This window comes from Pristiophorus japonicus, chromosome 4 (assembly GCF_044704955.1).
Source record: "Pristiophorus japonicus isolate sPriJap1 chromosome 4, sPriJap1.hap1, whole genome shotgun sequence".
Taxonomy (NCBI): Eukaryota; Metazoa; Chordata; class Chondrichthyes; family Pristiophoridae; genus Pristiophorus; species Pristiophorus japonicus.
This window is the reverse complement of record NC_091980.1, coordinates 255541419-255564822: the sequence shown is the minus strand read 5'-3', so window position 1 is coordinate 255564822 and position 23404 is coordinate 255541419. Positions and strand designations below refer to the sequence as shown.

Here is a 23404-nt window from a genome sequence, read left to right as displayed (position 1 = left end):
TGCCCCCGTTACCTCAAATCAGCTGTGTTTTGTAAGTCAACGTTACTTTGCTTAAATAAATGTGAAGTGAAATAAATATAAATACAGCCAATGCATTGCCACAAACACAACTCTGATCTATGTGGTTACATTGCTGGCATCATCAACAGTGATGGGGTCGATTTTAACTAGCCAAAATTGGCATTAGTGCGATAGTTTAACGGCTTCAAAATGGGGTCACTAGACTTAGCGTTCGTCAACCCAGACAGTCCACCCGCTGCAACTTTCACAGGCTGGCCGTCCGAGCACCTGCCTGCTTCAGGCATTAAGCCCTTTTCAATATGTAAATGGAGTTCTTATGACATATACAGGAACCCCGTCAATTTAGGATAAAATTGGTCAGAATTGTTTCACTGGCATTAGGGTGGTGATTGTTGTTACATAATGCACTCTACAACAACAATAACCTGAATTTAAATAGAGCCTTAAATGTAATAAAACATCCCAAGACGCATGATAAGGGAAGTCCCATCACTGAAACTTCCTTGAATAGAAGCTCTATGTTTACTATTACACTATGATTTGAGAAGAACACACAATTTGAACATCCAAATGCTTACTATCTGCTCTATCAGAACCAGCCTTGACATACATAACATTCACGCTGACCAACATCTAACTAATTTCACTATGTGGGACCTCTGTTCCGTTTGTATTCAGAAAAGATTACAATGACACAATGTATTCAGCAACAACATTGCAAGCAAAATCATTTTCCAATTTGCAAATCTCTAAAGGTTCCATGAGTATACAGCAGTAATTTGTTTCAGAACTATTAGCTGAGGCTATAATAGGGGCTGAATAAAATTAAGCTAAGTTATGGGAAAGCCCAGGAACTTTCCTATTTTAAACACAAAATAATTTAAAGCTGAAAGTGGCCTAGCTGAGATCAGGTTCATTATTTTTGTTTGCTTTCTTTAATCATATCTTTAAAGGGAATCCCCGATCTTTAAACACTCCATAACCCAGGTCTAAATTCTCCTCTAACTAGATTTGTCTCTATAAAGACTAACAGTGAAAGCTAAGATCATTTACCAGTGCAGAACTGAAGCAGCGAGGAGGTGTCGTAGAGGCTGCTGTAGCCAGAAAACCCGTCCTCCATGGTGAACCTGTTCCCTCCAGTCTCTCCGTTAGTAGTTTGCCTGCCACAGGAGATGTCCCCCATTCATGATCCAGTTTTCCGGGATCTCCCTGCCAGTGTCAGTTACCATAGCAACCCATTCAATCAGATTCTTTCCTGTGTCCACAGCCTTTCTTTTTATATGTAGTGTGCTTCCCTCTGTATCTTCTTTACACTGCTGCGTGTTCAGACCAAAACCCAGAGATTTCACAAGAAAGCAGCTTGGAGTCCTGGAGCAAAATGCTAAATGTTTCAGACAGCGAGCGAGAGGCAGAAGGACTGCCAAACTGTGACTCTAGTTCCTGCCTGACAGTAATCTTAGACCAGTAAAAACAGGACTAGCATCCTTTCAAAATACAGCCACTTAGTCCTGGCCAATAACCTTGCAGCATCCGGCCAGCTGATGTGGAGGGTTGCTAAACTAGGCGTGAAATGGAATTGAGCAAAGACTAGGGAGGAAGTTGTAAGAGGGAATCTACAGGAATCTCTCTGCCTCATTCAGCTCAGCAGACAACATATGATCAAGCAGCCATTTCCATCAGCTAATCTGCATGGAACTTCTCACAGCTGATAGCGTTCTAAGCAAACAGGAAAACTACCATACGGGAAAACTGGCACAGGCAACAATGAATGGAGGTGGCTTCATATTGTGAATGAGCTTTACATTAAAGATTGCTGAGATCATTCTGAGAAAAGCAACGCGGTTTGTAATTTATGTACAAACTGGATTCAGTGTCAGCTGAATGAAAACTAAACATCTTGCAATAAGGCAAGGACTTTTATTCTAAAATACTCCCTGAGTACTTCCATTCATTCAGTGGCAGGCCCTGCAATTTATTAAAAGACACTGCCTGGGGAATATTTGGGGTTTGGCTCCTGTGATAGGGTTTTTCTCAAGAAATAAAGAAGTTAATTAAGTTTAGTTGCAGCTCATAATTGTTAAAAGCAAGGGGAAGGCACATTTTAACTGATTTTTCTTTCTAATTCCCAAGCCACTTCCTGCAAATTATCTCTGGCCTATTGCTTTAGTTTCATCCTTTTTTTAAAACGCAGCTTTGTATTTAGTACGCAAAGCAGCTCCAATACTTGACAAAGCCATATGAGAGTTAATGCTCGAGATTAATTCCCTCGAGACTATTAGCTTCAGCAACAGTAAAGCAGCCCAGTACACCATATTTAGTACATACACATTCTCTGTTTGTTATGTTGGCAGATCTGGCACCGAGATTAAAGTTAACTCACAATCAGGTTTTCACCTAGATTTCCTTTTTGAGAATTTAACTTTCATTTCTGCTACTCCCGACTTATTTTTTTAAAAATTATTATTATATCAATACTTTTTTTAAAGGAGACTTAGTAATAATCAGGCCTAAGTTGATGGAATTGGTTTGCTTTGCTGGGGTATTTTGAATGATTCAGAAATAAAGATCTGTTTTGTTAGTTCAGACTGGCACTAGATCTAAACTGCTGCTCCGCTGATAGGATTGTTGGGACTCTCTTCAAGAAGGATCTTGTCCCCACATTTTTGTGCAAATAAATGATTTACTGCTTCAGGTTTAGCAGCGATTCCACTTGTGTGGTCTGCACTTGATAAATATTTTATAGTGAATTGAATAGTTAAATGCTCAGTTTACACATTTCTTGTAATCAATCTGGGATATAATTCCCGTTGTGCACTGTTTTTGCGCAGAAAGAAACTTAAATATAGTGTAAAACCTGCATTGTAAAATAAAATGGGTGTGTCAGTTTGGTTAAGTGCAAGTACCTAGACATTGAATGTCAGCTATGTTGAACCTGGTTGTATATGCTGTGTCTCTGCTGCAGATCATGTCTAACTCCATCAGGTGTTTTAAGCTGTCCGTTTATCCTACAGGCTGCTCTCTTTTCCTACAGTGTGGACGAAACCATCCATAAAATTTCAATTCGGCCTTGTGCATTTGAATTTGAATGGCCCTTAGGTGCTTCAGTATGAGGGGGAGGGTTGCTAAGAAAATCTAGGGACCTTAAAGCTTCTAAAAGAAGCTCTGCTGAACTAAAAAATCTACCAAATCTTGCAAAGTTTAAAATAAAAATAAAACGTTGCAAAATTTCAAGCGTCTTCACCAGACTCCCCCTCTAACTCTGATGAGATAGAATTGGGTGCACAAAATAGTGCAAGAAACAGCAATCCCCAAATCATGAAGCAGACTGAAAGAAAAGTGCAGATTTGTGATGGGAAACAAACTGCAATTACAGTTACAAACAAATGCTCGCGGAGCATAAAGGTTTTAAAAAATATATTTAATTAAATCTGTTTGATTTAATACCCATAGGGTAAACATCAACAAACTGAGGATATTGTCGAACTGAAATAAATTTGAAATGTTATCTGATGTTCCTCATGCTGCTTGCAAACCTGAAATTAATACACACCAAAACTGTGGTGTTACTTGGTGTTAACATCACTTCTCTTCTTTGGCACAGAAAGAAAGACTTGCAGTTTTATAGCATCTTTCATGACCTCAGGATGTCGCAAAGCACTTTGCAGCCAATGAAGTACTTTTGAAGCGTAGTCACTATTGTAATGTAGAAAGCTGTGTGTTAGCACAGATCAAATGTTGTCCTTATTGTTAGCAAGTAATTGGACCTGTGGTGTAGGTCAGATGCCTCAGTGATTGTGTTTGCCAACTTTTGCACCTGCAGTTTGAATGCCCTGGCAGTCTCAGAATACTCGCCCTCACTTCTGCATCCCTTCACATGCCAGGCGGCATGTGGGTTGTGAACAATACAGTTGACAAAACATCTTTGAGCACCTAAAGATGTTGTCGTGGCAACGGTCTTTGCATGATGCACAGTGCACCGACTCTGCTGGTAACTCAATCACTCAATGAGCATCTGAAATTTAGCGAGAATACTGGCCCGACATGTTTGTGGCATCACGTAGAAAAATGTTTTTTTATCACAAAAAGGGCGACAAGAAACAAACAATCCTCAAGCCTGTCCCCGATTTTTTTTCTGGAATATTGCAAAATTGTTATAGTAATGATATTATATTTATTATATTATGATAGTGTACAATGTGCGGAGTTTCCGCATCCATTGTCAACAGAAATGAAGTTAACAGTATAAATCCAGAGGGGGTAGAGAGTGATAAGAAAACAGAAAGGACAGAGAGAGCAAGAAAGAGAGAAACGGAAACCTTGTGAGGATCGATTGATGAAACACTGCTGCCTGTTAAAAGTATATTAACCTGAAACATGCTGTAGAATATGTGACAAACCCATGTGGATGGCTGCAGTGACCGAGTGACCCTTGTATTTTATAATGGCTCTAACACTGAGCTGTTGTAACTCTCACTACTGGTGGAACAGTACCAGTAGATCCAGCTGAACACAATCTGGGCTGACGCCAATGCATGTACTGAAACCTGTGAACTCATCCCTTTTTGGCGTGGAAGCAAGTCATCCTCGGTATGAGAGACGGCCTATGATAATGATGACTGAGGGAGTACTATATTGTTGGAGGTGCCACCTTCAAAAAAAATCTTGAACTGAGGCTACACTTGTCTGTTCAGCTGGACATAACAGATCCCATGGCACTATTCAAAGAAGAGCAAGGAATTCTCATGATATCTGGTCAACTTCTTCCCTGAATCAACATCACCAAATACAGATTAACTGGTCATTTATCTCACTTTCTGTTTGTATGATCTTGCTGTGCGTAAATTGGATGCTGCATTTGACTACATAACAACAGTGACCACACTTCAAGAGTAATTCATTAGCTGTGAAGCACTTGAGAGATTAAAGGCACTGTATAAATGCAACCTTGTTTCATTCTTTTACAAATGGAGAAACAGGATTTATATTGAAGAAAACCTGAGCAATTTTAAATTCATCACAAAAGTAGTCCCCCAGAGAAGTAGTCCCCCAGAGGGGTATGGATTGATGACATTCTACTGTCCTACTTTAAACTGTCAAACTGAGCCGTTGGAAGGTCCCAGGTTTGATCCCAGTCTGTGCTGAGTTTGCTGATCTCACAGGCAGTGGAAGGGGCTTTGTGTTTGGCATTACCATTGCTGAATTAGAAACTGACCACAATTCCCAGTCCAAATCTCGATCTACCAATCTCTACTGGAAGAATGCATGTGTGGACATTGAATGATACAGGATATTGCTCAGATTTGTTGCCCCCGAAGGACCAATGACCTGTCAGTACTCGTTCTCCATGCTCACACTTGGGCAAGGCACCAGCAAAGGTGAAGAGAGCAGAGAGGAGAAAATCGGAGGAAAAAGAAAGTTAAACTGAAAACTTGATGTATTGTCAAAAATTCCAGTGCAAGGATTACCTCAAGTGTTCCAAAATGGCATCCCTAATATAAAGAAATAAAAATGTATTCTACAGAATCATATTATTAGATATTAAAAAGTTATGGGTCTTATATTTTCTACTCATGGCCTGTACAGTTAGCTGACAGTGGAGTTGTACAGACAACCTTTCAGAAACAGGATGTAAAAAACAATAGAGCAGTTGATAGAAGGAAATCCAGTTTACGCTCCAGATGTACACAATTACATCCTGCTGACCCGCACCAATCTAATTTTACACAGCAGCTTTTATTTGCTGATGGACACAATCATAGCCTGCTCATATCCACATTTAATGGCTTTCTTTACATTTACAATTTTATTTGTTCCACCCTGAGCTTCACTTTTCCATGTTCAGAACATTGCCCACTTATGCTCCCATCTCTTTCTCATTATTGCTGAAATCCTAATACACACCTCCATCACCTCCACGCTTCACAGATTAAGCTACTGAAGGGCCCAATTCTTATGCAGAGGCTGAAAATGGCTGAGGAATCCAGCACGGCTGGTGACGGAGAGGTCCTGACGATCTTAATGGCAAACCTCATTAACATCTTGTAGCTCCGCCTCCCTCTCAACAGCCAGACAAATGGATAGCCTGGCCGGTGAGCAGGAGGGAACACCAGGGACAGGAGGCTCCAGCCAGGAACCCTTGGGGGCAATCCTTGGCAATTGGTGGGTGGGAGGTCAGCAATCGAGAGGGGGGGAAGAGGCCTGTGATTGGGAGGGAAGTTGGAGATTGGGGCTGTGGGAGGTGGAAGACTGGCAATGGAAGGCTTCCTTGAGGGGACTGGGGAATCACTCCTGCTCCTCCTGGCCCACAAAGAGTGCTGAAAGAGCCACTTAACTTATGGAGCCAGCAGCAACCACCTCTGTTTCACTGCTGAGTTAACCGAACCCCAGGAAATCCGTGCAACACCAGTTAACTTCAAATCCAGCTCCCAATTGCACTGTACGAGCCCGATTTAAATATGTTCATTAAGTGTCCCCCCCACCCTCACCCCACACCCAAGGTGGAACACTCGAATGCCCCGACATCCACCTTCATAAAAATGCCAGCTAGCGCGTGCACAGTGGGTTGGGGTCGTGTTCTACGCATTTCACTTTTTAACCTCTCCCCATCCTCTCCAGCCCGTCGTGTGTGGTTAATATCGCGGCCAAGAACCCTGCAGTCTCTGCCCTCATCCAGACAAAGTCCTGCACTCCCATCGTGAAGTTCCTTGCCAAAATCCATAGCGGGTGTGGGCTTCACCAATTCATCTCAAAATTCTTGCCCTCACCGTCAAATTGCTCCATGGCCACACCCCTTTCTGTGCAATCTTCTCCAGCATATTTATCCGAATTTTCATCCTCCATCCCACTGACCCCAGATTACTGCTTGTTTCATAAGAACATAAGAAATAAGAGCAGGCCCCTCGAGCCTGCTCCACCATTCAATAAGATCATGGCTGATCTGATCATGGACTCAGCTCCACTTCCCTGCCTGCTCCCCATAACTCCTTATCCCCTTATCGTTTAAGAAACTGTCTATTTCTGTCTTAAATTTATTTAATGTCCCAGTTTCCACAGCTCTCTGAGGCAGCGAATTCCACAGATTTACAACCCTCTGAGAGAAGAAATGTCTCCTCATCTCTGTTTTAAATAGGCGGCCGCTTATTCTAAGATCATACCCTCTAGTTCTAGTCTCTCCCATCAGTGGAAACATCCTCTCTGCATCCACCTTGTCAAGCCCCCTCATAATCTTAGACATTTTGATAAGATCACCTCTCATTCTTCTGAATTCCAATGAGTAGAGGCCCAACCTACTCAACCTTTCCTCATAAGTCAACCCCCCTCATCCCCGGAATCAACCTAGTGAACCTTCTCTGAACTGCCTCCAAAGCAAGTATATCCTTTCATAAATATGGAAACCAAAACCGCACACGGTATTCCAGGTGTGGCCTCATCAATACCTTATATAGCTGTAGCAAGATATCCCTGCTTTTATACTCCATCCCCTTATCAAAGGCCAAGATACCATTGGCCTTCTTGATCACTTGCTGTACCTGCATACTAACCTCTTGTGTTTCATGCACAAGTACTTCCAGGTCCCACTGTACTGCGGCACTTTGCAATCTTTCTCCATTTAAATAATAACTTGCTCTTTGATTTTTTTCTGCCAAAGTGCATGACCTCACACTTGCCAAAATGATACACCATCTGCCAAATTTTTTCCCACTCACTTAGCCTGTCTATGTCCTTTTGCAGATTTTTTGTGTCCTCACATATTGCTTTTCCTCCCATCTTTGTATCATCAGCAAACTTGGCTACATGACACTCAGTCTCTTCATCCAAGTCGTGAATATAGATTGAAAATAGTTGGGGTCCCAGCATTGATCCCTGCAGCACCCCACTAGTTACTGGTTGCCAACCAGAGAATGAACCATTTATCCCAACTCTCTGTTTTCTGTTAGTTAGCCAATCCTCTATCCATGCTAATATATTACCCCCAACCCCGTGAACTTTTATCTTGTGCAGTAACCTTTTATCTGGCACCTTGTCAAATGCCTTCTGGAAGTTCAAATACACCATATCCACTGGTTCCCCTTTATCCACCCTGTCCATTACCTCCTCAAAGAACTCCAGCAAATTTGTCAAACATGAATTCCCCTTCATAAATCCATGCTGACTCTGCCTGACCGAATTTTGCTTTTCCAAATGTCCTGCTACTGCTTCTTTAATAATGGACTCTAATGTTTTCCCAACCACAGATGTTAGGCTAACTGGTCTATAGTTTCCTGCTTTTTGCCTGCCTCTTTTTTTAAATCGGGGTGTTACATTTTCAGTTTTCCAATCTGCTGGGACCTCCCCAGAATCCAGGGAATTTTGGTAAATTACAACCAATGCATCCACAATCCCTGCCGCTACTTCTCTTAAGACCCTAGGATGCAAGCCATCAGGACCAGGGGATTTATCTGCCTTTAGTCCCATTACCTTACTGAGTACCACCTCCTTAGTGATTGTGATTGTGTTAAGTTCCTCCCCCCCATAGCCCCTTGGCTATCCACTGTTGGAATATTGTTCATGTCCTTTACCGTAAAGACTGATACAAAATATTTGTTCAGAGTTTCTGCCATCTCCATGTTCCCCATTACTAATTTCCTGGTCTCGTCCTCTAAGGGACCAACATTTACGTTAGCCACTCTTTTCCTTTTTATATACCTATAGAATCTCTTGCTATCTGTTTTTATATTTTGTGCTAGTTTACTTTCATAGTCTATCTTCCCTTTCTTAATCATTTTTTTAGTCGATCTTTGCTGGCTTTTAAAAGCTTCCCAGTCTTCTGTCCGCCCACTAGTTTTGGCCACTTTGTATGCCCTTGTTTTTAATTGGATACTGTCCTTAATTTCCTTAGTTAGCCACAGATGGCTATCTTTTCTCTTACACCCTTTCCTCTTCACTGGAATATATTTTTCTTGAGAATTGTGAAATATCTCCTTAAATGTACACCACTGTTCATCAACCGTCCTACACTTTAATCTATTTTCCCAGTCCACTTTACCCAACTGTGCCCTCATACCTTCACAGTCTCCTTTATTTAAGCTTAGTGCGCTGGTTAGAGATCCAACTTTCTCACCCTCCATCTGGATGTGAAATTCAATCATGCTATGATCACTCATTCCGAGGGGATCCTTTACTAGGAGATTGTTTATTAATCCTGTCTCATTATACAGGACCAGATCAAAGATAGCCTGCCCCTGGTTGGTTCCGTTACATACTGCTCAAGGAACCTGTCCTTATGCACTCTATGAACTCCTCCTCAAGGCTACCCTGACCAATTTGATTTGTCCAATCAATATGGAGGTTAAAATCACCCATGATTATTCCCGTTTTACAAGCCCCCACTATTTCCTGGTTTATGCTCCGACTAACAGGGTTGCTACTGTTAGGGGACCTATGGACTATGTCGACCAGTGACTTTTTCCCCTTACTGTTCCTTATCTCCACCCAAACTGTTTCAATACCCTTATCATTTGAGCCAATATCGTTTCTTACTATTGCAATGATTCCATCCTTTATCAATAGAGCTACCCCACCTCCTGTTCCTTTCTGTCTGTCCTTCCGGATTGTCAAGTACCCCTGAATATTTAATTCCCAGTCCTGGTCACCTTGCAACCACGTCTCTGTAATGGCTGTCAAATCATACCCATTTGTCTCAATTTGTGCCGTAATCTCATCTATTTTGTTACAAATGCTACGTGCATTTAGACAAAGTGCCTTTAAATTTGATTTTTTACCCTTTTTTCCTGCTTGTTTCCGCTCTCCTTCAAACTCACTTTCTTTATTTTTGTTTTCTAATTCCAGCTTTGCTCCCCTCCCTTACTGAATCTATTTTCAGGTTCCCATCCCCCTGCCAAGCTAGTTTAAACCCACCCCTCCCTCCCATCGGAACTAGCAAACCCCCCAGTGAGGATATTGGTCCCGGCTTTGTTGAGGTGCAACCCGTCATTTTTGAAGCTTAAAATCATTTAATTCATCTACAATTCCCTTTCATTTTTCCTTTGCTCCAGTATTGGAGGCCAATCATTCACCACACCTAGCTCTCTAGAATTCTCTTCCAAAACCACTTCACCTGTTAACTCATTCCTTGCCCTCAAAAAAAGATACTAAACCAATCCCTTTGGCTATGATTTGATTTTCCTCTCCCCAAATTCTTCGTTTTTCCTGCTTGGTGTTCATTTTTCTGCCTTGCAAAGCACTTTGAGGCATTCATTTATTTAAGGATTTTGGTTATAGTGATCGACTTGCACACGTCCCAAAACTGTGACAAAATCTGAAGGCGCCAATCCCTTGATGCCTTGCAGGACAACTGTGAAGCTAAAATTCAACACTTTGAGCAGACACTGCTCAGATATTTGAAGAACGTGTAAGCAGTTCTGTAGAACAGTTCAATAACCTTATCCCCATCTTTGCCAATTCCAGGTCGGTTATTCAAACATTCTCCTCGTTGGCCTCCTGAGTTCCCCCCTTGTATAAAACTCTACCACCCTTATCCTATCCCACATTAAGTCACGTTTCCTTCACATTTTATTCTTGCAACTTCCACCGGATCTCGATCCCCAATAGATTAAGTTTAAAATGATTTACTTCATCTACAGCTCCCTTCTTGGCCTCACCCCATCCTAATCTACAATCTCCTGCAGCCCGATGTGCCAGTGACATTCTCCGCTCTTCCATCTCAGGCTGCCTTTGCATCCTCACCCCTTCCTGCTTCACCTTTGGCTGCAGAGACTTCAGCCGCTTTAGCTGCTTTCCCTAAGTCTTTCTCCCCTTTTTCAAAGCTTATCTCTTTGACCAGGCCTTCAGTCACCTCCCTTAACTCTTCTCTCTTCGCTGCTTAGTGTCTGTTCTCTCCTCTTTGAAGAGCTTTAGGATATTTTATGATGTTAAAGCACTATATAAATGTATGTTCTTATTGATGTAGTAGTGTTAAATTGTAAATTAACTTTGAGAGCCTTGATGTGCCACCAGAACCCAGAAGCGGACAAGGTTCCTATTTGCTCCTTTTATACTTGCTACATTAAGTTCTATGAGGAAGCATGAGGTGGCAGGGTGGTTTCCACAGTGGCCTTTTACTGCTGTGGACCTGGGTTCATATCTAGCCCAGACTGCTGCGATGGATACCTTGTCTGTCTATTGGCTGTTAGAGTCCGATGTAAAATTAGTTTGGATAATCTCAGTCCAGTTCCTTGTGGGCAAAAAAGCTGACAAGTAGTCACTAATTGGCAATCTCACTCAGAGAGGAGTATGGTAAATAGAAAAAATGTCATTCTGAAACTGCTGTTGGGATGTACTTTACATGCCTTGGAGTGTTTGATGTTGATCCAGCAGTAATATCCTTCACCTTGCTGTAAACAAAAGGTTAAGGACAAATCTAATGGCTCTTTGTTTGTTTTCTCCAAGAGCAGTGGCAGTTTACCATTAAACTGTAAAATAAAATCTGATGTGCTGCTCATCCTCTTCTCCCTTTTAGTATACCTGAATTTTTTTTTAAGAACATTGAAACTAATTCTACAGAATAAACACAGGTGGATTTCACTGTATGTAGATGTAAACTGTTCTTGAAATTGTTGTTGTTTGGAATGACCGAGTACAATGACATTGCTGCCATATTTGATCTTTATTAAATGTCTGAAAGATTTTAATCGAATGAGTGAAGCTGTCCGGGTGTTTTATTTCAAATAATCTTTTTGCATTAGCTCCCTGCGTGTACTAGAGATTAAGCACTCAATGCACAATGGCACCCTATGAATAGATGAAAGATTTTCCCACAGTCTGAAGTCAGATGGCAGGTCCCACAGGATAGTAACAATTACTCTACCATAGTATTTTTCCCCCTTTGCTGGAAGCTGGCCAATCTCATGAGAGACACTGAGTTCTCAACATTGTGCTTTAAAGTCCATGCCTGTCAGATTTGACTACTGCAAGTAAGCAAGTAGAAACATTACAAGCAATAAGTTAACTGTCATGGGCATAAAACGTAAAGTGGTGGTCGGCACTAAGCCTTGCTAGAGATAGTCTAGTGTTAAATTCGGTTAATTACTACCTTTATTTTAACTGAAGATAGATGATGGGATTGCATGCGACTCGATGTTGCACTGTGTCGCTTTGCCAGGGATTCACAGAACACTATTTTCATACACTCTCAACTCCACACATTTCCTGCATGCTGAGTTTTAATCTTGGCTGTCAGGAGAGGTATGGAGCAGAGATCACGTGCTTCCCCACAGAGAAGGAAACTCACATGTTGCTGTCACACGCCACTCAGCACAGCCACCTGCCTGCCCTTAGCTGTAGGTTGGTATGTGGAAGGAAATTAATGCACATACATCCGAAAAATTAATGACTAGCTTGGATTAGAGAAGGAAAAAGGTCAATCCAGGTGTCCCACACCTTGTCACTGCCCGTTGCCACCCACTGGAAGTTATGATGGATGTTGGGTAAGAACAGAATCAGTCCCAGGTGCGATTGTCTCCATGGTGGAGCAGTTACTCTATACTTACTGTCTACGCTCACGTATAAAGAATGGTTGTTTAAACAAAGTATCAGAGAGTGCTCCGTATCCATGGAATCATCCCCCTCCATGAAACAATGCTTTCCTGGGAGGACAAGAGAATATTAAGAGTGAGATTATTCATGTAAATAAGGAGGAGTGGATTCCAGTGAATAATAAAGAGACGAATAATGAGGGGGCTATTCAGGAGTGAATCCCTGTGAATAATGATATTGTTATGTGCAAACTTTGTTAGCAAATTGAATTTTGCCTGTGTTGCCTGTTCTGAATTTTTTAACTTGCAAGATTTCTGTATGACGAGAATGAGCTCGAAAGTAGTGAACTCGATATCATCCAAGGTTTCTCAGATAGGGAGAACCATAGAGCCCATTTCAAATGTAATGGTGATGATACTGTTTAATCACACACATTGCTGTAGTTCTGAAACAATGGGAAGACCCCAGCAGGTCAGTTAGCTGAACTAGTCATATCATTGATAAACATTTAGGTCAATAAAGATGGGCTTCTTTGTCTGCACTCAGTGTTGGTGAAATATTCATTGTGGTTAATTAAACCATGGAAAATATATTGTCTAAACACAGACTTAAGGCAGGTGACAGAGGAGCCTTGCTCTCTCACTGAGACAAAGAATGATCTGTGTTCTAACAGCCACAACAAGAGTGTTTTTGCTTGGAAAAAGTCTGGACTAGTTTAGCTTTAAGAACTTAACTAAGTTAGCCAACGTTCAAAGTTTTAGTAAGCTGCGTGTTTATTATTTTTCATAACTGAGTAGCATAGAGAAGTTCATTGTATTCACGGAAAACTGCAGACCATTCATTTGTATACTTCATATAAATAAATCAGTTCATGATTTGCTGCTGTGCCTCAACATGGTAGAATGCTACTTCAGTCTGCTTTCTACATGGAACTACACAGATTTTACAGCACAGAAATAGGTCATTTGGCCAAAGTGATCATGCCGTTGTTTATGCACCAGATAAGCCTCCACCCAGCCCTCTTCATCTCATCCTTTCAACATAATCTTCTATTCCTTTCTCCTGTGTGTGTTTATCAAGCTTCACCTTAAATACAATGCCTTCACGGCAAACGAGCCAAAGGTGGGCAGCGGAAACTGTTACATATATGGACTTGTATTTACTCTGTACAGCCACCAGAGGGCTCATCCCCTGGAGTCCCAAGGGATCCCAAAATCCCTTGGGAGCACATATATTTCAGGAGGCTTCACAGGTTGGAGGTCTGGAGACCTGCAATAAAAGACTACAGTCACACTTTACTTTGAGCTCACAGTGTTCAGTCTGACTCTTTCTCCATACACAACAACTGGCGACGAGATACAGATAGCGAACCCAAAGATGCAGAGAACTGTGGGCATCCTGGAGAAATTCACAGAGGGAGATGATTGGGAAACTTTTGTGGAGCGACTCGACCAATACTTTGTGGCCAACGAGCTAGATGGGGAAGAGAACGCTGCCAAACGAAGGGCGATCCTCCTCACCGTCTGTGGGGCACCAACGTATGGCCTCATGAAGAATCTGCTCATTCCAGCGAAACCCACAGAGAAATCGTACGACGATTTGTGCATACTGGTCCGAGAGCATTTGAACCCAAAGGAAAGCGTTCTGATGGCGAGGTGCCGGTTCTACACCTACAAAAGGTCTGAAGGCCAGGAAGTGGCGAGTTATGTCGCTGAGCTAAGATGCTTGCAGAACATTGCGAATTTAAAGGACATTTGGAGCACATGCTCAGAGACTTTTTCGTATTTGGCATGGCCACGAAACCATATTTCGCAAACTTTTGACTGTACAGACCCCAACCTTGAGTAAGGCCATAGCGATAGCCCAGGCAATCATTGCCACCAGTGACAATACGAAGCAAATCTCTCAACACAAAAGTGATTCTACAAGTACTTTGAACAAAGTGATGTTGTTTTCAAATCGTAACGTACAGGGCAAGTCACACATACCTGCAGCTGCACGTCCGTAGATGACTCAGAGTCCACCATCAAGGGTGATGAATGCAAGGCCATTAACACCTTGTTGGCGTTGCGGGGGTGATCATAGTTTTCATTCATGCCGATTCAAAGAGTACGTTTGCAAGGGCTGTGGAACAATGGGACACCTACAACGAGTGTGCAGGTGAGCTGCTAAGCCTGTTAAACTTGCAAACCACCATGTTGCAGAGGAGGACCGATCCACGGAGGATCACGACGAACCAGAGCCTCAGATAGAGGAGGCAGAGGTACATGGGGTGCACACATTCACCACGAATTGTCCCCCGATAATGCTAAATGTTGAACTAAATGGACTCCCGGTGTCAATGGAGCTAGACACGGGCACGAGCCAGTCCATCATGGGCAAAAAGACTTTCGAAAGGTTGAGGTGCAACAAGGCCTCAAGGCCAGTCTTAACTCAAGTTCGCACGAAACTAGGGACTTACACGAAAGAATTGATTCCTGTAATCGGCAGTGCTGCGGTGCACAAGCTACCACTCTGGTTGGTACCAGGCGATGGTCGCACGCTGCTCGGCAGGAGTTGGCTGAGAAAGATATACTGAAACTGGGATGATGTCCGAGCACTATTGCCCGCTGAGGACACTTTGTGTGCCCAGATCTTAAACAAATTTCCTTCATTGTTCGAACCAGGCATCAGGAAATTCCAAGGAGCAAAAGTGCAGATCCACCTATTTCTGGGGGCACAACCCATCCATCACAAGGTGAGAGCAGTAACGTACATGATGAGAGAAGGGGTAGAGATCAAGCTAGACCAGCTGCAAAGAGAGGGCATCATTTCACCGATCGAGTTCAGCGAGTGGGCCAGTCCTTTTGTCCCAGTCCTCAAGGGAGATGGCACCATCAGAATCTGTGGCGATTACAAAGTAATGATCAATCGTTTCTCCCTGCAGGACCAATACCCACTACCAAAGGCCGACAACCTCTTTGCAACGCTGGCGGAAGGAAAGACATTCACGAAGCTGGATCTGACTTCAGCCTACATGACGCAGCAACTGGAGGAATCATCGCAGGCCCTCACCTGTATCAACACGCAAAAGGATCTTTTTGTTTATAACAGATGCCCATTTGGAATCCGATCAGCGGCGGCAATATTCCAGAGAAACATGGAATGTTTACTGAAGTCGGTCCCGCACACAGTGGTCTTCCAGGACGACATCTTGGTCACAGGTCGGAACACAGTCGAGCACCTGCAGAACCTGGAGGAGATTCTTAGTCACTCAACCACGTGGGGCTCAGGTTAAAACGCTCAAAGTGCGTTTTCCTGGCGCCTGAAGTGCAGTTCTTGGGAAGGAGGATTGCTGTGGATGGCATCAGGCCCACCAACGCAAAGACGGAGGCAATCGAGAACGTACTGAGGCCACAGAACGTGACGGAGCTGCGGTCGTTTCTAGGACTCTTGAACTACTTTGGTAACTTCTTACCGGGTCTCAGCTAGATCCACTACATGTCTTACTACAAAAAGGGGGCGAATGGGTTTGAGACAAAAGCCAAGAAAATGCCTTTGTAAAAGCGAGAAAATTGTTATGCTCAAACAAATTGCTTGTGGTGTATGATCCATGTAAGCGTTTGGTACTAGCATGTGATGCGTCGTCATATGACGTCGGGTGTGTATTGCAACAAGTTAATGATTTCGGGAAACTGCAACCGGTTGCTTATGCATCCAGGAGTCTGTCTAAGGCTGAGAGAGCCAACAGCATGATTGAAAAAGAAGCGTTAGCGTGTGTCTATGGAGTAAAGAAAATGCATCAATACCTGTTTGGGCTAAAATTCGAATTGGAAACTGACCATAAGCCACTTAGATCCCTGTTTTCCGAGAGTAAAGGGATAAATACCAACGCATCGGCCTGCATCCAGAGATGGGCGCTCATGTTGTCCGCATACAACTACGCCATCCGCCTTAGGCCAGGCACCGAAAACTGCGCCGATGCTCTCAGTAGGCTGCCATTGCCCACCATGGCGGTGGAAATGGCACAGCTCACAGATCTAGCCATGGTTATGCAAGCATTTGAGAGTGAGCAATCATCTGTCACTGCCCGGCAGATCAAAACCTGGACAAGACAGGACCCCTTATTATGTCTAGTCAAAAGCTGTGTGCTTCATGGGAGCTGGTCCAGTGTCCCATTGGAAATGCAGGAAGAGATAAAGCCGTTCCAGTGGTGCAAAGATGAAATGCTGATACAGGCAGGCTGTCTTCTGTGGGGCAATCGAGTAGTGGTCCCCATGAAGGGCAGAGACACCTTCATCAATGACCTCCACAGTACCCCACCCAGGCATTGTAATGATGAAAGCCATAGCCAGATCCCACGTGTGGTGGTCCGGTATGGATGCGGATTTAGAGTCCTGTATTCACAGATGTAATACATGCTCGCAGTTAAGCAATGTACCCAGGGAGGCACCGCTAAGTTTATGGTCTTGGCCCTCCAAACTGTGGTCAAGGGTACACGTCGACTATGCAGGCCCGTTCTTGGGTAAAATGTTCCTTGTGGTTGTCGACGCAAACTCCAAGTGGATTGAATGTGAGATAATGTCGGTTAGCACGTCCGCTGCCACTACTGAAAGCCTGCGGGCCATGTTTGCTATACATGGCTTACCCGATGTCCTGGTGAGCAACAACGGACCATGTTTTACCAGTGCTGAGTTCAAAGAATTCATGACCCGTAACGGGATCAAACATGTCACAACGCCCCATTTAAACCAGCGTCCAATGGTCAGGCAGAGAGAGCAGTGCAAACCATCAAGCAAGGCTTGAAGAGGATAACTGAAGGCTCACTGCAGACTCGCTTATCCCGAGTCCTGTTTAGCTACCACACGAGACCCCACTCACTCACTGAGATTCCACCTGCTGAACTGCTCATGAAAAGAGCACTTAAGACAAGGCTGTCATTAGTTCACCCTGATCTACATGAACAGGTAGAGAGCAGGCGGCTTCAACAAAGTGCATACCATGATAGCGCAAATGTGACACGCGAGATTGAAATCAATGATCCTGTATTTGTATTAAATTATGGACAAGGTCCCAAGTGGCTTCCCGGCACTGTTGTGGCCAAAGAGAGGAGCAGGGTGTTTTGGGTCAAACTTTCAAATGGACTCATTCACCGGAAACACTTGGACCAAATCAAACTCAGATTCATGGACTATCCTGAGCAACCCACCTTGGACCCTACCTTTTTTGATCCCGCAACATACACACCAGTGGCAACCAACACCACGGTTGACCACGAAGCAGAACCCATCATCCACAGCAGCCCTGCAGGGCCCATCACACCAGGCAGCCCAGCAAGGCCAGCTGCACAGCAGCCCAGCGAGGGCCCATCAAATGATTCAACAGCACCAGCTTTCACACCGAGACGATCAACCAGGGCAAGAAGGGCCCCAGATCGACTCACATTGTAAATAGTTACACTATTGACTTTGTGGGGGAGTGTTGTTATACATGTTGACTTGTATTTACTCTGTACAGCCACCAGAGGGCTTATCCCCTGGAGTCCCAAGGGATCCCATAATCCCTTGGGAGCACAGATATTTAAGGAGGGTTCACAGGTTGGAGAGGCACTCTGGAGACCTGCAATAAAAGACTACGGTCACATTTTAGTTTGAGCTCACATTCAGCCTGACGCTTTCTCCATACACAACAGAAACATTACAAGGACACCCTCAAAGCCTCCCTGATAAAGTGCAACATCCCACTGACACCTGGGAGTCTCTGGCCAAAGATCGCCCTAAATGGAGGAAGTGCATCCGGGAGGGCGCTGAGCTCCTCGAGTCTCATCACCGAGAGCATACAGAGATCAAGTGCAGGCTGCGGAAAGGGCGTGCGGCAAACCTGTCCCACCCACCCCTTCCCTCAATGACTATCTGTTCCACCTGTGACAGAGACTGTGGTTCTGGTATTGGACTGTACAGCCACCTAAGAACTCATGTTAAGCGTGGAAGCAAGTCTTCCTCGATTCCGAGGGACTGCCTATGATGATGAAGACTATTCCTTTCTCCTGTGTGTTTATCTAGCTTCACGTTAAATACATCTTTTGTTAGAGAGGAAAATTCAAGTGTCAGTGCATATCATCAACAACTTTCATTTATATAACACTTTTAACATGGAAAAACATTTCAACAGAGACACAGACTGAAAATGGATGTCAAGCCTAAGAAGGAGATACAATGAAGGGTGAAAAAAAACTTAATCAAAGGAGAGTGGTTTTGAACAAGAATGTTCAAGGAGGATTGGGAGCTGAAGAGGCAGAGGATTTAAGGAAAGAATTTCAGAGCATGGGACCCAACTGAAGGCACAGCCGCTAATGTTGGGTCGTGAGATCCAACACCGCCTGCAGTGTGCCAGCACAGCCTTCGGTCGCCTGAGGCAGAGAGTGTTTGAAGACCACGACCACAAATCTGGCCTCAAGGGCAGTAGTGATACCTGCCCTCATGTATGGCTCAGAGACGTGGGCTATATACAGCAGGCATATCAAAGTACTGGAGAAATACCACCAACGCTGCCTCCACAAGATCCTGCAAATCCACTGGGAGGATAGACGCACCAACTTTAGTGTTCTCGCTCAGGCCAACATCCCCAGCATCGAAGTGCTGACCACGCTCGACCAGCTCCATTGGGCGAGCCACATCATCTGCATGCCCGACACGAGACTCCCTCAGCAATTGCTCTACTCGGAACTCCTACTTGGCAAGCGAGCCCCAGGTGGGCAGAGGAAACGTTTCAAGGAAACCTTCAAAGCCTCCTTGATAAAGTGCAACATCCCCACCAGCAACTGGGAATTCCTGGCCCAAGACCACCCAAAGTAGAGGAAGAACATCCGGGAGGGCGCTGAGAACCTCGAGTCTCGTCGTCAAGAGAATGCAGAAAACAAGTGCAGACAGCAGAAGGAGCGTGCAGCAAACCAGGTTCCCCTCCCACCCTTTCCTTCAACCACTGTTTGCCCCACCAGTGACAGAGATTATAATTCCCGCATTGGACTGTACAGCCACCTGAGAACTCACTTTTAGAGTGGAAGCAAGTCTTCCTCGATTCCGAGGGACTGCCTATGATGATGATATAATGTTAATGGTGGGTATAGGGAGAGAGTGATATACAAAAGGCCAGAGTCAAAGGAGCTGATAGTTTGTCGTGCTGGAGGAGGTTACAGAGATAGGGATGGACAAGGCGATGAAAGGATTCAAGCACAAGGATGAGAATTTTAAATTCAACAATTTCAGGACATAACCTTTGCCCCTATTTTATTTTATTTTTGTTTTTTTCTCTTTTTCCCCTGGCAGTTGTTGATGATTCTGCCATTTCTATTTACACCCTATCTATATTTATCTTTTGTTTCTTTAACTTGTCCCATTACCATCTCCTTTTGCCTTGCACCATCATTCCTTTTGTCTCTTAATCTCATCTGCCTTCCACCCTATCACAAACCTTCTCCTTTGTTTGTTCCTCCCCTCCCCCCTTTCCCTGCCCCTACACTTGTTTAAAAACCTGTTACATCTCGAACAGTTTCCAGTTCTGACGAAGGGTCATCGACCTGAAACGTTAACACTGTTTCTCTCTCCACACATCCTGACCTACTGAATATTTCCAGCATTTTCTGTTTTTATCTGTGAAGATGGGTTCATTTGGATCTATCAGGTGGCATACTGGCCAGCATTTTCACTGGGTAGCCCAGGAACCATTCCAGACACCTCCTTGATGTAGCGGGTAGTTGGCAGAACATTTGCCCTGTACTCTCCACCAACATTTCCAGCTTTCTCTCCAGAGCGGAACTGGTATCTGTCCCATTTTATGAACGCTTTACACGAGAGATGCACCCAGGGCCTCAGCATCTCAGGCCCTATGTTTACAATTGTGTCGCCCACAGACACAAAGTAAATCTTCCCTCATTGTGACAAACTGAGAAATAATAGTATTGAGGAAAATCACTGCACAAGAGTTCATTGGCGTGCGCCGTTCTTTTTGAGTAATTTAAAATCTCCAAGTTTCCCCAAAGTTTCTGCGACAGTGTAACTCAGTTAGGTATGATTTTTTTAGGTTATGATTTTTTTTGCGTCATAGGGGGCATAAACTGATGTCTGCGCCAGTTTTTTACATTTAAGCAAATTTGGCCAACTTACATTTATCCTCGGCCAGAGTATGTGACCATTCCCAAAAGACCTTCTGGGCACTTAAGAAAAACCAGCGCACATCAAAAAATCAGCAGAAAGACGCCATTGTTTTTAGGCGAAGTTTTGGTGGGAGTCAAGAAGGCAAAGAATATGCATCATGAAGCTTAATGTTTTCAAAGTCAAAAGGGAGAAAATGGAAGTCGAATGCAATTTTTTCATTTTGGATTTTTTTCAAAGTACCACCGAAATTCTCCTCACCGGGCTCGAGGGTCAGGGCATCGGCCGGTAGAATTGTTCCCTCGCCTGGACACAGAGGATTGGGGCTCGGCTTCAAAAGAAGCCCGGGGAAGTGTGGAAGCCGAACTGAACTTCCAGCCACTTATATAATGGGTAAGAACCCTTAAGCTATGCAGAAGCTTCAAAAGAAGCCCGGGGCGGGGTGGGGGCAGGGGGTGGGTGGAAGCTGAGCCCCTGTGTCCAGACGAGGGAACGATTTTGCAAAGCTACAATTAAATGATTGGGGCAATATTGACAATGCCATATCTCGTGCAAGCCTTCTGCATGATGGTGCTGCGGAGGACAAGATTGATTAGGCATCATCACCTGAGGAACCTCAGAGCACGTAGGATGATGGGCAGGAGGCCTTACCCACATTGGGTATATCGAGACAGGCGTTCATACCTGTACCTGAGTGATGCAGACTTTGTGACAAGGCTAAGTTTCTACAAAGAAATTATAACCGAGATCTGTGAGTTAGTAAAAGCAGACCTGCACCCTAGAAGAATCAGGAGAACTGCTTTGTCAGTTGAAGTGAAGATTACAGCTGCACTTTCACTTTATGCATCTGGATCATTCCAGGCCACAACTGGGGAAGTGTGCACCATTTCTCAAAATGCAACACATATCTGCATTTGGCAGGTGACTGCTGCACTATATGCCCAGAGGAATGACTACATAAAGTTCCCCTTGACCGCCCAGGCAATGCGTGACAGGGCTGTGGGCTTCTCCAGGATTGCTGGCATCCCAAAGGTACAGGGCTGCATTTATTGTACCCACATTGCCTTGCGAGCAGCTTTGGAGGATTCTTTGGAGATGTACAGGAACAGAAAAGGCTTCCATTCCGTGAATGTGCAGCTCGTCTGTGACGACATGCATCACATCATGTCAGTTGATGCGAGATACCCTGTGAGCACCCATGATGCGTTCCTCCTATGTGAGAGCGCTATTTCTGCCATATTTCAGCAGCAGCCAGAAGGGCAGAGCTGGCTGCTGGGGGACAAAGGGTACGGCCTCGCCACCTGGCTCATGATGCCCCTATGCGTAACCCGGACAGAAACTGACTGGGAATAAAACATGTCACACATTGCGACACGCAGCATAATTGAGAGGACCATTGCCATATTGAAACAGTGTTTCCAATGCCTGGACCATTCAGGAGACTACTTGAAAATCTTCCCTGAGATTATCAGCCAGTTCACTGTTGTGTGCTGCATGCTGCATAACTTAGCCATCATGAGGCAGCAGCAGCTGGTAGCAGAAGACCCATCTGAGGTGAGAGTTGCTGATGATAAAGAGGAAGATGCAGATGATGATGAGGAGGAGGAGGACGAGGAAGCCATGCACCTACCGGCCCCCCGGAGCATGACAGCGGAGGAGGGTAGCCTGTCGTGCCCCTTTAACGATTGCTCGAGCCTTGCGCCAACAACTCATCCGTGAATGCTTTGCTCAGCGGCAACTATTCCACATGGACCATGTTTACTGTTTGGACCTGTTCCGTAATGTTGTATTGTGTTGTGTCAAAATGGAAATGATTCTTCTTTAGTTCAAAAAGTTGTGTTAATAATGGAACAATGATTCAGTTATAATTTAAAATATATTTTATTCAAAAGTTTAACACTTGTTTGTACTTAACTTAACTTCAATTAAAATATTCTTGTATCAAACTTTAAAGTTTTCAGCTAAGATCACTTACATATGTTATGATCACTTACAAACTTTAAGATCACTTACAAACTTTTAAACTTGTAAATTTACATCACTTACAAAAAATTTTTAATTTTGAAAACAGATATAACAGTAACAACAATAATATAACAACAACAACAACAACAACAGCAGCAGCAGCAGCAGCAAAGAAAGGCCGCACCCATCTCTCCTCCACCTCATTCTAGGACCACCTGCTGCGCTTGGTCTTGGTGACTCCACCCCTGACCGCAGGCAGTGGTGCAGCATTTCTCGGGTTGGTACCAAGCTTATTCTTTCGAGCATCTCGGGTAATGCGCACTTCTTGATGGAGGGTGTGGGCAGCCGGTAACGTAGAAGGCCCGGCTTGGGCCTCTTCAGATCTGGGGATTGGAATGGGAGTGGCAGTTGATTCTGTCAATGGGCGCGGGGTCTGGGCGTGTTCCCTTATTGCAGCAGCTAACTCCGACATTCCCTCCCTCATGTGCCCTGACAAGTGTCTCAACTACCTGCAACATTCCCTCCCTCATGTTCGCTGATAGTACCTCAGCTACTTGTGTCATGCCCTCCCTCAAGTTCACCGACAGTGTATCAACTGCCTGCGACATTCCATCCCTAATGCGCCAGGACATTGTTCCTATTTCTCGCGAGAGTGTTGTTACTTCTCCTGACAGTCCCGATACCTCATCACCCACCAGGATGATGTCCAGGAGTGATCGTGTAAGGTCAGTGCTTGCCCCACTCTTTGCCATCATCTGAACAAAATTTGTTATATC

At 44.2% G+C, this 23404-nt stretch overlaps 1 protein-coding gene across 8 annotated transcripts in view; it reads right to left on the bottom strand.

Moving 5' to 3' along the window:
• Positions 1–23404, bottom strand: part of eml1 (EMAP like 1) — a 315675-nt gene that overhangs the window by 161809 nt on the left and 130462 nt on the right. For 7 of the 8 annotated variants that reach the window (XM_070879349.1, XM_070879351.1, XM_070879350.1 and 4 more), the window contains exon 1: positions 1075–1435. The exons of the other annotated variant lie outside the window; for it this stretch is intronic. In XM_070879349.1, the coding sequence (XP_070735450.1) occupies positions 1075–1204 (130 nt within the window). In that variant the 5' untranslated portion in view covers positions 1205–1435. Of the gene's footprint in view, positions 1–1074; positions 1436–23404 lie in introns of those variants that run through there. 8 annotated transcript variants of the gene reach the window in all.